Source organism: Phoca vitulina, unplaced genomic scaffold, assembly GCF_004348235.1.
Source record: "Phoca vitulina isolate PV1807 unplaced genomic scaffold, GSC_HSeal_1.0 scaffold27, whole genome shotgun sequence".
Classification (NCBI taxonomy): domain Eukaryota; kingdom Metazoa; phylum Chordata; class Mammalia; order Carnivora; family Phocidae; genus Phoca; species Phoca vitulina.
This window is the reverse complement of record NW_022589730.1, coordinates 26,611,854-26,626,475: the sequence shown is the minus strand read 5'-3', so window position 1 is coordinate 26,626,475 and position 14,622 is coordinate 26,611,854. Positions and strand designations below refer to the sequence as shown.

The 14,622-nt window shown below is 51.6% G+C and overlaps 1 protein-coding gene across 1 annotated transcript in view; it reads right to left on the bottom strand.

The window, feature by feature from the left end:
- Positions 1-12,115, bottom strand: part of LOXHD1 (lipoxygenase homology domains 1) — a 150,127-nt gene extending 138,012 nt beyond the window's left edge. Inside the window, exons 1-2 of the mRNA XM_032422728.1 lie at positions 11,613-12,115; positions 5,390-5,504 (exon numbers count right to left, since the gene is read on the bottom strand). Coding sequence (XP_032278619.1) covers positions 5,390-5,504; positions 11,613-11,742 — 245 coding nt within the window. The 5' untranslated portion in view covers positions 11,743-12,115. The remainder of the gene's footprint in view (positions 1-5,389; positions 5,505-11,612) is intronic.
- Between the last annotated feature and the right edge of the window lie 2,507 nt (positions 12,116-14,622).

Here is a 14,622-nt window from a genome sequence, read left to right as displayed (position 1 = left end):
GCGTGGAACACACATGCCTATTTATTGGCCATTACTGTGTTTCCAAATAAAGAGGGAAGTGAAGAACGTTCTCTCTAAGGCAACAAGGCTCCCACTCTCTCAGCCACAGAAGGCTTGTAAGGTTCTACGGACTCGGAAGCTGTGGTCCTGCAAACAGGCCCACTTTAGCAAACAGTCTGTCCTGAGAAGTCTCCTGAAGGTGGGCACATCGTGAGGCATGAGGCCTCGGGCCTTCCTAAAGCAGGCAGAGCTCGTGAAGTCAGGTGACAAGCAGACACGGAGGCAGCCTTTTCAGGGGACAAGTTGAGGTCGGGGCACAGAGGGTGAGGAGGAGAAAGTGCTAGAAATTTCTGGAGTTTTGCTCGAGTGAAAGGACCCATTTGCAGGCTTGCTGCACATACCTGTCAGAACCTCACTTCCAACAGTGAATACTGACACAGCCCATGTTTTGTTACATGGTGTGCCATGGTGTGGAAAACACATGAACATCGATTCTGTGCCTCGGGATTGTGTGAATGGGAAAGAAGTGAATAGGAGGTATTTTCTGTTTCAACATGAGATAAGGAAATACATTCTTAGAAGAGACAAGAGTCTCTATATCTCTACATCGACCTAGGAAAGAGTGGCCCTGGGAAGCTATGTGGAAGAATATCATGCAGCCGTCAAAAACTCCTGTTATAAAAGAAGAGTTAATAGAACAGACACAGGCTTACGATATAGGCTTAAAAGAAAAAGCAGATTAAAAATAGAATGTGTGAACAGAACGACCAACACAGCAGGATGCCAACTGCATTTAAAAACAATGGAGTGGAAGGATTTATCCAAAAACATCGTGTCTAGATGGTAAGACTATTATGAAATGTTGGTTATTTATTCTTGTCTGTATACATTTCTTTTAAGTTTTCCGAAGGGAGCGCATCTTGATTTGCAATCATGAACACAGCGCAGTCCCGTTTCCGCAGCCTCCACTCCCCATGGCCTGCAGCTGCCTGGCGTGAATCCTCGGGGACAAGTTTGAGGATGGTCAGGCTTCATCTGCTGCGGGGCCTGGAATTTGGGAAACAGCCAGTGCTGATGAGCAGGGGAAAAGGGGGGCGATTTGGAGGGAAAGCAGCTGGTGTCCTGGGGAGCCTCTGACCACAGCCCCTTCTGGAGAAGCTCCGACAGCTGCCTTTGACCTTCAGAAAGGCCCTGTGCCCTTGACCAGGTGGCACGTGCATTCGGACGTCCCATTGTGTTTGTTAATAGTTGACCATGGTGCTTTACAGTCCCTCGGACAACAAATGTTAGAAAGCGAGGTGGAAGGAGGGAGACCAGGAGAGAGAGGTCTACCACGATGGGCAGAGGGTCTCCGGACCCCAGCGGGGTGCTCCAGGGTATCACAGGATGTGGAGAGATTGTCCGCAGAGCTCACGCGATGGGGCCCAACATCTCCCTGGCAGGGCCTCTCTCCAGAGGAAGGAAGGGAGGGACTGCAGAGACAGACCTACCCGGACTCTCTTCTTGCACAGAGGGGCCAGGATAATCCCAAAGAAGCCCCAACTGCCACCCAACAGGTCAGATTCCGAAATACCCACTTCTGGGAAGTCAGAAGGCAATACCGGTTGGTTTCAGAGAACTGACTGGAGGCAACAGAGAAGTACCAAAGGACAGAGGGTCCCCTGGCAAAGGAAACATGAGAAACGCAGACTTCTTCACGTTTCCTTGTGGGGGGATGTGGCTGCCCCGTGGCTCCTGGCCGCTCAGCAAATGAAGGCTAATGCAGTACGCAGCCCCCTCCCTGCCCGGGCCTGCCCATTCAGCGGGGACCCCTACCCAGGAGAGCCTGTGAAGGCCGCACAGGGCATTTTAGCTGCCAGCCTGGCAGAGCTAGCGGGCTAAAATGCCAGGCATTCTCTGACACTCAGATGGTGAATTCTCAACAGGAGAACCGCGTTCCAGAAGATGCATGAGATCCCATCCTTTTGCCATATTCTGAACATGTGACCCAGTGCTGGGGGTGGTCCTGGGTAACGGGGAAGGCCACCCAGAGCCTGGGGCCTTCCTCTGGGAGCCATGGCTGTTGACATTCAAATGGTGTGGGGTTGGGGTGGAGGTCAGCTGACAGGGGATCCAAGTGAACGTGCCACTCTCTTTGCTGCCTAACAGAGGACCCCGCGTGTACCAACGAGTCGGACACCGGACCACAAGGGTCAGAACAATCAGCATGTTAACATCGGGCACCAGACAACTGCAGCAGAATTATTTTGTATTGGGAAATAAACATTCTGATAGGCCAGGTGGGAGGCAGGTGAAGTCCGGGGGCACAGGAGAAAAGGCAGAAGACAGAGCAGGAACAGAGAGGGGAGAGAGAAAAGAGAGGGCGTGGGAGACGCAGGAGAGGAAGGTGGAGTCAGGGGGCGCGGCCACACGCCGTGGAGAAAGCAGCCGGGGAGAAATTCCGGGGTAGGCAGTGGCTTAATCTTCAGACGTCAGAATCTGTCTAAGATTCCATTTCAAGTCGTTTGCCTTGCTGTGCTGGGAGCTCGCTCTGGTGCCCTGAGTATCAGGGAAGTCTACACACTCAAAACACCCTGTAGCCTCTGTGTGTGTGCGCGTGTTTGTGTAAAGCAAGGAAAAGGAGCTGGGTGCCAGCTGACACACGAGTTGGCTTTGGGGTGAGGCAGGGCCTCGAGGAGGGAACAGCAGCCCACAGCGAGATGAGAAATTGGGAGCCAGACCCCAGGGCAGGGGTGGGGGTGAAGGGTGGGCTGGAATGCCTGCCTCTAAACATCACAGAGCAAGGTGACCTCTGTGGCCCTGGGCACCTGGGTTCCTCGAGCAGCCTGGAATTCCTTGGAAAGCGGTGCTCCCCTCCCAGGCCCAAGGTCTCCACCTTGCAACTGAAAGCATCTTGGGTGGTGAGCATTGTGTCTTTGCAATTGTCTCTGCAGACACTTCCCCAGGTCTCACAGCGGCCAAATTAATCTTTCTTGGCCACGTTGTAAGTCAGGCCTCCGCTGATCAGCTTGTAAGCAAGGCCTTCTAAAGCCCGGTCCTCCCCTCCTGGCTCCTTGCCGCCTCCGTGCATCTGCAAGCTGCTCCCTGGGGTCTAAAGTGCCCTCCTCCTGCCCCTCTCTCATCTGAGTCTCTTTCACTACCCAAGGCCCAGATCACCTGCCCTTCCCTGTAAAGTCCCGTTCTGGCCGCCCTGACAGCGTAGCACTTACGGGGCTCTGTTTGCAAGCAACTGGGAGAGGGGCCGGAGGGACGAAGCCGACCTCCCCTCACGGTCCGCTCCACCTGGCATCCCTCTGCATATCACGTCTCCAGTCTCCCAGGATGGACAGCGGGGGCTACAAAATGAGCCCCACCTCTGAACCCATCTGCTCCCCCGGGCTCCTGCAGAGCCCTCCAGGCCAGGCCGACCGGGGTCCGGGCCAGCCCCCCGCCCTTGCTGCCCAACCCGGAGCACGACACAGGTATGGAGACACCTGCCGAGTCACAGGGAGGGGGTGCTGATTTCTGTCCGTGGGGCTGGCGTTGAGATGTTGGCCGACGTGTGACACCTGGAGACCTCCCGACCCTGTCCCTCTCTCTGCCGCGATGCAGTCTTCCCTTCCGTCCCTGGAATTCATGCTCCTGGGAAGGGGGACTCAGTGACAAACCTGCCTACTGGCTTATGAAGGGTGACTCTGGGGCCTTCCCAAAAGGCTGTTTCAACAAATGAAAACGGTGAGGGGGGGAAGAGCAAGGGTACTAGGTGTAAGAAAGTAGGAAAAACAGCGAGGGACCACCTTGAAAGGAGAAAATGGTTCTTTTTGTTTAAGAGAGGCAGGCTGGGGACTCCAGGAACCACCCGGGGCCGATTTCCCAGAGCCTAGTGGCGTCTCCCTAGAGTAGTGCGCTCGGGGGAGGTCACATGGCAAAGAGGATGGACATTTCATGTCTTCTCTTTACCGTGCCCACATCACTGGAGAGAAAGACTTCCGCAAGCCAGTCACTCTGCAGGGTAAGCAGTACAAGAAGGCGGGTACCCTGTTCTGCAGAAATGGACAAAATTGGACGTTACACCAGCCTCGATGGGGCCACATTTAGGCCACAGCCCACGCTCAGGGCAAACCTGGGAGGCAGGGCTGGGTCAGTCTGCGAAGCACAGAGTTTGTGGATGTCCTGGCCTGGGGGCCCCACTGCTCCACAGCCTCCCCTACCGCGCCTCCCCCTCCCCCCGTAGGAGGTCACAACCTGGAGGCTCAGGAGGCCTGGAGGGGAAGCTCCCACACACCCTCAGGGCCACAGGGCCCGTGCTCAAGGAAAATGTCCACATCACCTGGGGTTTGAGGACCAGCTTTACCATCTAGAAGCTCCATGACTCAGAGCTCATCTCCCCTCCTCTCTAGGCCTCAGTTTCCCCATGAATGAGTTGAAATAAATTTAGTGGATTTTCACATTTTTCTTGGCTATAGGACTCTTGGTGCAAATAAAATCTGACTCAGAAAGTCGGTGGGCAAGACAACCATAAATCGAGCTACTATGGAGGAAGGAAGGATGGGGGCACAGTGGGCTCAGAATCGGCTGACCGATCCCCAGTTCCGTTCGGCACAGATTGCAAACCAGCTGCCTACGACACTGCCGTAGCCCCAGACAGCTCTGGAATTGTAGGACTCTGCTAACGCGTCCCCATGTTTTGCTCTGGGTGTATCTGTGTGCGCTCGTGTGTGGTCGGGGGAGAGGATCAAAATGAAGAGGCAGCAGCCCCTGCTGTTAATGGATTACAAATGACATGGAGGACACAAGGCGTACACACAAACACACACACAGAGCACATCTACACAAACACACATGCACAAGTACACACACAAGGGGTCCATGTGCCTGACTCGAGTATGCGTTAGCTGGCGGGCAGGTGCCGTGTGATGGTGAGCCCTAGGAGAGACACAGGCGCAGAGCATTTTAAACTCCTGGCTCCTCTGAATGCATGATTTTGTTTCCTCCTCTCTACTGCCCTGTGGTTTTTGTAAAGGGGGGATGATCGCTCCCAGATGCTCGATGAGGAAGCCAAGGCCTTGGATGCGAAGAGATTTGGCCAAAGTGACATGGCAACTATGTGGTAAAGCTGGACCCAGACCCAGGGTTCCTGGTCCTAAGTGTCTTCTCCCACAGCAAGGGACAGCTATTATGATTCTTGGGAATTCTGAGATCCAAAGTAGGCATTACTTCACACGAACGCCAACAGGAAGGTTGACGGGAGATCATTGGGAAGGACCCAGGTGACATGTGTCCTGTCTTTAGCAGAGGCCCCATGCCACTTAATATGCCTGTGGACACACGGGTCTTCTCCCTGGGTTCCAGAACTGCATCAATCCCAACTAGCAGCCCACGATTCCACCAAGGCCAAGTTGCTACTCACTTGCTGGTGAGATGGAGCTTGGGAGAGAGCCCATTCTCTCCAAAAAGGGTGATGAAGACATTGGCATCTGTCCCTGCACCACGAACATCCCCTGTGGCTGTGACCACCTCATACACTGGAGGAGAAAAGAAGACAGATCACAGGCTTATCAGAAAACCCAGGATCCTACATGGGCTTGGAGAAGCCAGAGCTCCTGTCAGCTCCGCAGGGGATACCCAGCCAAAAGGTCTCTATAAACCCCTGCTATAGCCCACAAGCCTCTGAGCCAGGGTCAGACCCACACCAAGTTCTGCTGTAAGACTAAACCTTCTAGGGTGGGAGGATGGGTTAGCCTGGTGATGGGTATTGAGGAGGGCACGTTCTGCATGGAGCACTGGGTGTTATGCACAAACAATGAATCATGGAACACTATATCTAAAACTAATGATGTAATGTATGGGGATTAACATAACAATAAAAAAATTAAAAAAAAAAAAAGACTAAACCTTCTATTTAATGGTGCACGCTCATTTTACAGGTGAGGAACCCGTAGGACCGGGGTGGGGGCAGGAAGCCCAGGTCACACACCACCCAGTGTCATCACTGGAGCCCAGCCCAGGGCCTCTGGACACCTAGTCTGTGATCTTTGCAGCAGAACACCCAGATGCCTCCTAGACATGGCCTTCAGAGCCTGCCCCTGCTCTCACCCTCCTCTCTATGAATGCAGTTGCATTGCCAGCCCTCACCTCCCCTGACCTTCTGAGCACTATCATTGCAGGCCCAGGATGAGCCGTCCCAGAGCTGAGTGATGCAGAGCTTTGTCAGGGCTCCTTTCTTGACAGGGGTACTGATTTCCCCTCTTTGGTTCCTAGAACCTTCTATTGTTTGCTATTAATGCCTTTTCTTTGGAAGTCCCTGGTTCTAATGAAGATCCCAATCAAGGCACTGTGAGACAAGAGAGGAAGCAGTACATTTGCACAACTCCTTGTCTCTTGTGATAAGCAAATCCTTAATTCTTCATAGTCTACACTACAGGGGTGCCTGATCTGTAGACAAGCCCTGGATTCCTCCCTGGGACAACTCCAGACCTAAATTGTTGCCCACATGGCTTTGCACATACACAGGGGCATTTCCAAACTGTCCACAGAAGAATGAGAAGCATGGTGGAAATTCTAGGACCACATCACATGAGAAAGGACACAGAGGTCTGGAGATGTGTGGTTTGGAGAAAAGGAGAGTCTGCGATGTGAGAGGGATGAGGAAGCTGCCTCAAAGTGCACACAGCTCCTTCTTAAAAGCACACTGGCCATAAAAAAAATTGATAAATTGGACTTACTGAAATGAAGCCCATTATCTGAATGAAAAGGCAAGTCACAAACTAGAAGATATTTGGAATGCATATATCTAACAAAGGACTCATGCTCAGAAGATGTAAAGAATTCACACAAATCAATAAGGAAAACAGATACCACACTATTTTTTTTAATGGACAGCAGATTGTTTAAAGATAAACACACACTTACCATAAGATCCAGACATTCCATTTTTAGGTATTCACCCAAGGGGAATAAAAACATGTCTATACAAAGACCTACATACAAATGTTCATAGCAACTTTATTCACAATAACTCTAAACTGAAAACAACCTAAAAATCCAAGCACAGATGAATGGATAAAGAAGTTGTGGTATATCCACACAATGGAATACTACTCAGCAACAAAAAGGAATGAACTACCCTCATATGTGATGTAGATGAATCTCAAGCAGGTTATGCTGAGCAAAAGAAGTCAGACACAAACTCTATGCACTGTAATGTTATTTACATGAACCTTTAGAAAAGACTAATCTATTTGAACAGAAAGCAGAACATGGTTGCCCTGGAGTTGGAAGCAGAGGGAACTGACTAAGGAGGGGCACAGGGAACTTTGGGGGATAATTTAAATGCTTTATATATAGATTGTGCTAATGGTTATACAGATGTATACATATTCCAATGCCTGTCAAACTGCGCATTTAAAATAGGTGCATTTTATTATGAGGTAATTATATTTCAATAAAACGATTTCAATAAAATTGGAAAATGGGCAAAAGACTTAAACAGGCATGTCCTAGGAGAAGATATCCAAGTGGCCAATAAGCATATGGAAGAGTGCTCAGCATCATTATTCATCAGGGAAATGCAAATTGAAATTACAATGAGATACTACCATATACCCACCAGGATGACTAAAATTAAAAAGACCGACAATACTAAGTGTTGACAAAAATGTGGAGCCACTGGCACTCTCACACATTGCTGGTGGGAGTGTAAATTGGTTCAAGCACCAGTAGCTAAACATATGCCCACTCTATGACTCAGCAATTCTACTTCTAATTATAAATCCAAAAGAAATGAGTGCACGTGTCCATCAAAAGATGTGTACAAGATTCGTAGCAGCTTTATGCATAATAGCTAAAAACCAGAAATAACCCAAATGCCCACCAGCAATAGAATGGTTAAATAAATGATGTATTTATAAAATACAATAGTACACAAAAAAGAACAAACTATATAGCAAGTCACAACATGGGTAAATCTCTCAGAATGTTGAGTGAAAGAGGAGCTAGACACAAATACGTGTCTACTGTATGGTTTTGTTTATCTGAAGTTCAAGAATGGAAAAATCTAATCTATACTGATAGAACTGGGAGAGCTGTTACCTTTGGGAAGGAGAGTGAAGGAACTTTCTGAAGGTTGGAAAAGTTCCGTGTCCTGATCTGAATGGTAATTCCACAAGCATGCACATACATGAAAAGTCATCATGTGGTACCTTTATGAAAGTTCTGTACTGTATATATATTACTCCTTAATTTAAAATTTTTAATTAAAAACTCAGTTCAGATAGCTGAAGAACTATCTTGTGGAGGACAAATATCCCGTTGGAAAACATAAGATTCTGTTTGGCTCCGGAGGGGAGGACCCCAAGGTGCACTGATCAGCACAAAGAATTATTGATGGCACCATAGTGTTGCTCCTAGCACAGAACCTGGCAAGCAGGAAGGGCACAATAAATAATTACCTGGGGGAATGAATGAGAAAATGAATGAATCAATATCAATGAAATGAATGTAGATTACGGAGCTAAATTGACCAATATTTGAATCCCAATTCTATCATTACTGCTTATGTGATTTCAACCAAATTTCCTACAGAGCCTCAATTTCCTCATCTCTGAAGCAGGAATAATTTCTTCCTTGAAGGATTATGAGAAGGATTAAATCAGATAAAACAAAATTTTCAGTGCTCATTCTCACTGACTCAAGCATTTCTATTTCTGGGAACTTATCTTACAGACACTCTTCCACAGTCAGATGAAAGATATATATTCCTTAAGTGGTAGACTGCCAGCATCATCACCGTCTCATCATCACCTTCATGGTCATCATCATCATCACCTTCATGGTCATTGTCAACATCATCACCATCATCACTATCAGCGTCATCATCCTCTCCATCGCCAACATCAACAGCATCATCATCATGCCTGCCATTATCCCAATTAACAATATTCTCAGGGAGGCTTCCTTGGGATACTGTACCCCTACAGATGCTAGGCAACCCCTGTCTGGGATGCACAAGAGGAGAGTGTCCCAGGGCTGGAAGCTTGTGCAGGATGGCCTCTGAGGTCCCTTGTATCTCATGTTCTGATATGAGTCACTCTCTTCCCCTCAGGGCCCCGTCTTAGCCAGGAAAGAGAACAATGCACTGGGCTCAGCCTTCCTTCAGGGCACTGAGGGAGCCACTCTGCTCCCTCCGGCCGTTGGTGAACTCCAGTGTAGCCTGGAGGTGGCCTGAAGAACAGAGAGGGAAACCTAAGCTTTCTCCTTTTCCTCCTCCTTCTTCTTTCCCATCATACTCACCCCGATAAGCAAGAACCCAGAGCTCAAGGGGAGCAGGAAACATGTTGTTCTAGAGAGTGGTAGTGACACCGCGGGGTTGGTGTGTGACTACCGCATCACCCACATTTACTGCCAGTGTCCTGCCCTGTCTGGAGAGCCTGTGGGCCCACATCTCTGAGAAATGTCAGCGTGGCACCCACCTCGATTTGCTCTTCTCCAAGTGTTTTCACCACAGTCGAGAGCAAGCACCAACCAGACCAGCTAGATTCAAATTCTGAGTCTGCTACTTACTAGTTTTGTGATCTTGGGCAAGTTACTTAGCTTCACCATGCCTCAGTTTCCTCATCTGAGAAAGAAGACAAGAATGCGACCTACACCTTGGGTGGTTGTGAAGGTTACATTGGTTAAGACAAGTGGAGAGCTTCTCCATGTACCTAGCACTCCGAGGGTCATTCTATGTGGCGGCACTGAGAGGTGAAGTGGGGACTTGCCTTGGGAGAGGGTATTTGAAATTCTTGTTCTCTCTCCCACTTGTGACTTTGCTCAAGTCACTTAAGTTCCAGGGCCTCAGTCCTTAACCTGTGAAATGGGACTAATCACACCTGCCTTGACTGTTCTCAGAAATCTTCAAGATCAAATGTGAGCATGGAAGTAGAAAGGCTTGACAAAGGGTAAAAAGAAGAGCAAACATGTGAGGGACGAGATAGTCACACTGGGGCACACAGAGCCCCTGAACAGAAGTGGACAGGGTAGTGGCTACCAGGAGGTTGAGAATGCACTCCCCGGCGACCACGTGTGCTAGGGAGACCACCCCGGAAGCTGAGAGTACTTGTTGAGGGTGCTGCACGCACATTCAGCCACAGACCTCTCCCCACTAACTGGTCTGAGTTTGGGGTGCCTGCACTGGGGGAAGGCAGCAATGCCTCACTTGTCCCAGGCCTGCCTTGTGCCAGCCCCCGCCTCCACTCCGAGAGGCACCCAGGACACTGCCAGGAAAGGGACCCCCGCTGAACCACTGCCTCCGTGTGGTGACCACCTTCTCTGAGCCTGGGTCTGTGCTGGGAGCTGGGTGAGGAGAGAGGACAAATAAAGCAGGGCTCCACCTTCATGGGGGGCAGGGTGGCTGAGAAGCTACAAGCCCAACACACCAGGCTTGTGTGAAGCAATGGAACAATGAAGAAGTGGATATAGGCAAGGAACTCATGTTGAACTGGAATTAAGGAAGGCTCCGTGGAAGAGGGGGCCCTGAGCCGGGCTTTCAAAGTTAAGATAAGAAGAGGGAGAACAAGCTCATGGGCAGACACAGGGCAGGTTTTCAATAGATACCCGGTGACTGAATGAATGGATGAATGAATGTGTGAATGAGTGAATGAATGAATGGATGAATGGGTGAATGAATGAATAGATGGATGGATGGATGGATGGATGGATGGATGGATGGATGAATGGATGGATGGATGGACAGAAATGAATGAGTGAATGGATGAATGGGTGAATGAATGAATGAGTGAATGAATGGATGGGTGGATGAATGAATGAGTGAATGACTGAATGAATCTGGAGCTTCCAGGGACTAGCGAGCCACGTCAGAGTAAGCCCTGAGAATGTAATGCCTTCAGGGACCAGGCAGGCAGCACCAATGAGATCTCATCTGACTGATAGGGAGCGGTGGAGACTGTGACAAACCGGCCATCCACAGCCTCCAGGCACTCACAGTCAAAATCTTTCAAAACATTGTAAAGGCAAAAAAACCAAAACACAACCAAACCAAACCAACAAAAACCCTCTGCTGGCCAAAACGAACTCTTGGATCCCCAGCCCAGCCCTCTCTGGTTACCTGCTAAGAAGGGGGGGCCCTTTGAAGCATCCCCCGTACACCCCAGGGGAGGATGAGCCTAGGACAAGCCCTGGGGTGCAGAACAGTGAGTGCCCTCCCCACGTGGGCCCCAGACCCCTTCTCCATCACCAGGGTGGCAGCAGACCCCACTCCCACTGGGCAGGTGGTGAGGGGTCAGGCCTCCTCCTCACGCCCCTCCCCACGCCCCACACCCCTCCACAGCCTGAGCAGAGCAGGGAGCTCGGGGCCATCAGGCTGCAGGGTGGAGATCAGGCTGGAACTTGGCTCTTGGGATGTATAGGACTGGAGAGAGTGGGCACTGCCATTCTAGTCTATTCTGTGCCACTAAGGTCTGCGTCTAAGGGCAGCTGGTCTTGACTGTACAGCAGGAACCCCAGGGGAACACCTGCCCGTTACTCCCAGGTGATGGAGGACAGTCCCCAGGCACGAGGCTGCATCGGAACCTGCCATCCCTCCTCCACACACGGGGAAGGGCCGTGTGCCCCGCCCGGCCCGCCGCCCGCACCTCTGGCCTTGTAGTACTCATGCTGCCGCTCGTCCTCGTCATCCTCTGAGGCGTAGTTCAGCAGCTCCTCCTCGTACACGGCGAGAAAGTCGATGTCTTTCTTTCTCCTCTTTTTCTTCTGGGGCATCATTTTGCCGGCTGCCCCTTCCTGGCACTTGCGGGCTCACGGCGCCCACCTCCTCGCACTTTCTTGGCCCCGAGGCCCTTTCTCCCTGAGAGAGCGCCCACCTCTGGGTGGCCCAGAGCCCACACTTGGGTTCCCTGTGTCCACACCTGTCCTCTCCGGCCACGGAGCAGAGCCTCGGTGCCCTATCTCTGCCCTTCCTGTCCCTGGCCCCGCTCTCTGCCCGCCCCCCCAGTCGTCAGCCACCTCCTCTTGCACCTGCCCTGGGGCTTCTCCTTGGGCCTCATCTCTTATTCATGGGGACTGAGGGCAGGCTGTCCTCCTTACCCCGCCCCCTCTCCTCCCTTCATGGAGAATCAGGTGACATCGAGCCCTTGGCATCTTTTTCCCACCTGGCCCCATTGCAAGGGGACCTCCTGGGGCCCCTCCCCAGGTCACCCCAGGGGCAGGTGGGGGCCTCCCCCTTGGGGATCCCCCTAACCTCACAGCATTCTAGGGCCGTGAACAATGTCCCCAGGGCCCGGGGCCTTCCTGAGGAGGGCAGGGCCCCGAGTCCTCCGAGCTCCCAGGACTCAGAGGCCTCTGTTTCTCTCCATTATTCATGCCTCTGCTCACCTTACGAAGCAGGCAAGGTTCTTACTGGATCCTTCTCGTTCCATCTCTCTGCTTCCGTCTCCTTGAGACAGCTGGCTTCTGGAAGAGACCATTTGGCCGGTGGAAACCTACTGCCCTTCAGAGATGCTGCTCCGACCAGCACTCTGACAATTCACAAAGCATTTTCTGAGGCGTGAGTTACCAGCATCGCCAGGCCAGAGCCACGGACGCTGGAGAGGCCCACTGCATCGTGGTGACCCCCTCATGCCCAGCCAGGCCAGGCATCTGTTTTAACAAGAACTCTCCGTTTGCCCACATTGCTTTCTGCACTTTCAAATGAAATGGGCCAAACCCTCAGAGCCCACTCCACTTGGCCCTTACTTCTCCAACTGCTGCCCCACACAGGGGATTCTGAGCTGGGGTAAGAGAACCAGGGCCCAGAGGCCCCTCTCCACCCTCGATCAGCAAGAAAAGTTTCCCTTAGGACCATTAGACTCCTCTACCTTGCTTATTTTATTTTTGTTAAGATTTTATTAAGGCACTTAATTAAGATTTTATTAAGATTTCTTACAACTCGAGTTGTAAGATTTCTGTATAAATTCCGAAATGCTAGAAATTTCCTATCTACTTGGAACTCTTATCCCTGTCTTGGCAGTATGAGGTTTTTGGACAGAATTAGAACTACTCAGCACCTCCTGGCTGTGTGGCCTTGGACGAGGCCTGCCTCTCCATCCGTGGAAAGGGGATAATGACCCACTAAGGCGTACTGAGCATTTGGAGAAAATGCTCAGTAAGCAGAAGCCTCAGGAACACAGTAAGGGCTTACTAAATGCCTGTGACTCCTAATCAGGGTTTCTCTCTTATTTAACATGATGTGTGGGGGGGGGGGGGGGGGGGGAAGGAAACGCTTTGCTATCATCTCAGATTGTTCCAGAAGCCCTCCTTTGGGTCCCATTTGCAAGGACTGGCTCCACGTGTCCTCCTTCCTTTGTGGGGCCCAACCCACAGCTGCACATCAGAAGCTACGGGTGAACACACTGGATCATCTGTGTGCTTCCAAGGTCCTGGGAGGACTATCTTGTAAGGGCCTGTTTCCTTGCCCACCTCCCACCACCACCCCACCACCACCTCTCCCAGCCACGAGCTGTGGGGGGCAGAGATCATGGCTCCCTGTTCCCTGTTAGGCTCCCAGGACCTATCATAGGCCTGGCACACGGTGGGCTTCGTCAGCATCCGTTCGGCGAATACATGCACACATGTGTACGTGAGCAAATTGCAGGCAGACCTATAAAGCAGCCACGAACACAAGGCCCACTGTCTGCGCAAGGGAAACACGAGGAACGGATACCATTCTGAGCACATGTGGGCTGGAGAAGACATTGCCTCCCATGTAAACGACCGTCCCGTAGAGCAAGCACTGGGCTATTCTGTGTGCCTGAAAAGGCAGTCTTACCACTGTGATTGCAGAAAGGCAGGGTTCAACCCAATCCAGGAAGAGAAGGATGGGACCCTGAGTACTGCCTAGGGTGACATACAGTGGCCAGATGGCATCGCTTGTCAACCTACAGCAGGGGGCGCTCCAGCGGCGCTTGTGGGTTGGGCTTGGACAGCCGTCCATCTGGTGGCTGGGCTACGCTGCGATGCTGGATGGCAGGTGCAGGCAGACAGTGGACGAACCATGACGGGTCGCCCAGCCCAGGGCCGCCGCAGTGGGCCAGGGGCCAGGGAAGAGCGCTAGCCAGCGCCAGGCTCTGCTGCAAAAGCCAGGGCCAGACAGCGGCTCTAACCCCAGAGCAGGAGGAGGAAAGACTCAGCTAGGACCGGGGCCCCCGGCATGAGGTGGGGTTTGGAAGGGCGAAGGGAGTTGGTCTGCAGCCACCACGAGATGTTTCACTCGCTCCTCCTTTGTCACCTCCGTGTCCTACCACCTGGCGGCCCCGAGCTCAGCCCACCTACTGAGCCCTTAGCCCCGAGCCCCAGAACCCAGGACCCTGGCCACCACCTCACCTTCTCTGTTCTAGGGCTTCTCCTCTCTGAGATGCTCTCTGTCAAGGTCAATGTTTCCTAAAGTAGGATTCCAGGGAGGCCTGGATTAGCCCTGCAGAACTCACCAAATGCCGATTTCAGGCCCCTCACCCCCACCACAGACCTACTGAAAATCTCTGAAGATGAAACTTGGAGACCTACAGTTTCAGCAAGCCCTCCTCCTCGGCCAGGGTGGGGATTTGCTCTCTAAAATTAGAGAGCAAGTGGAGCCTACACCTGTCCAGGTGAACTCACTTGATTTGTTCA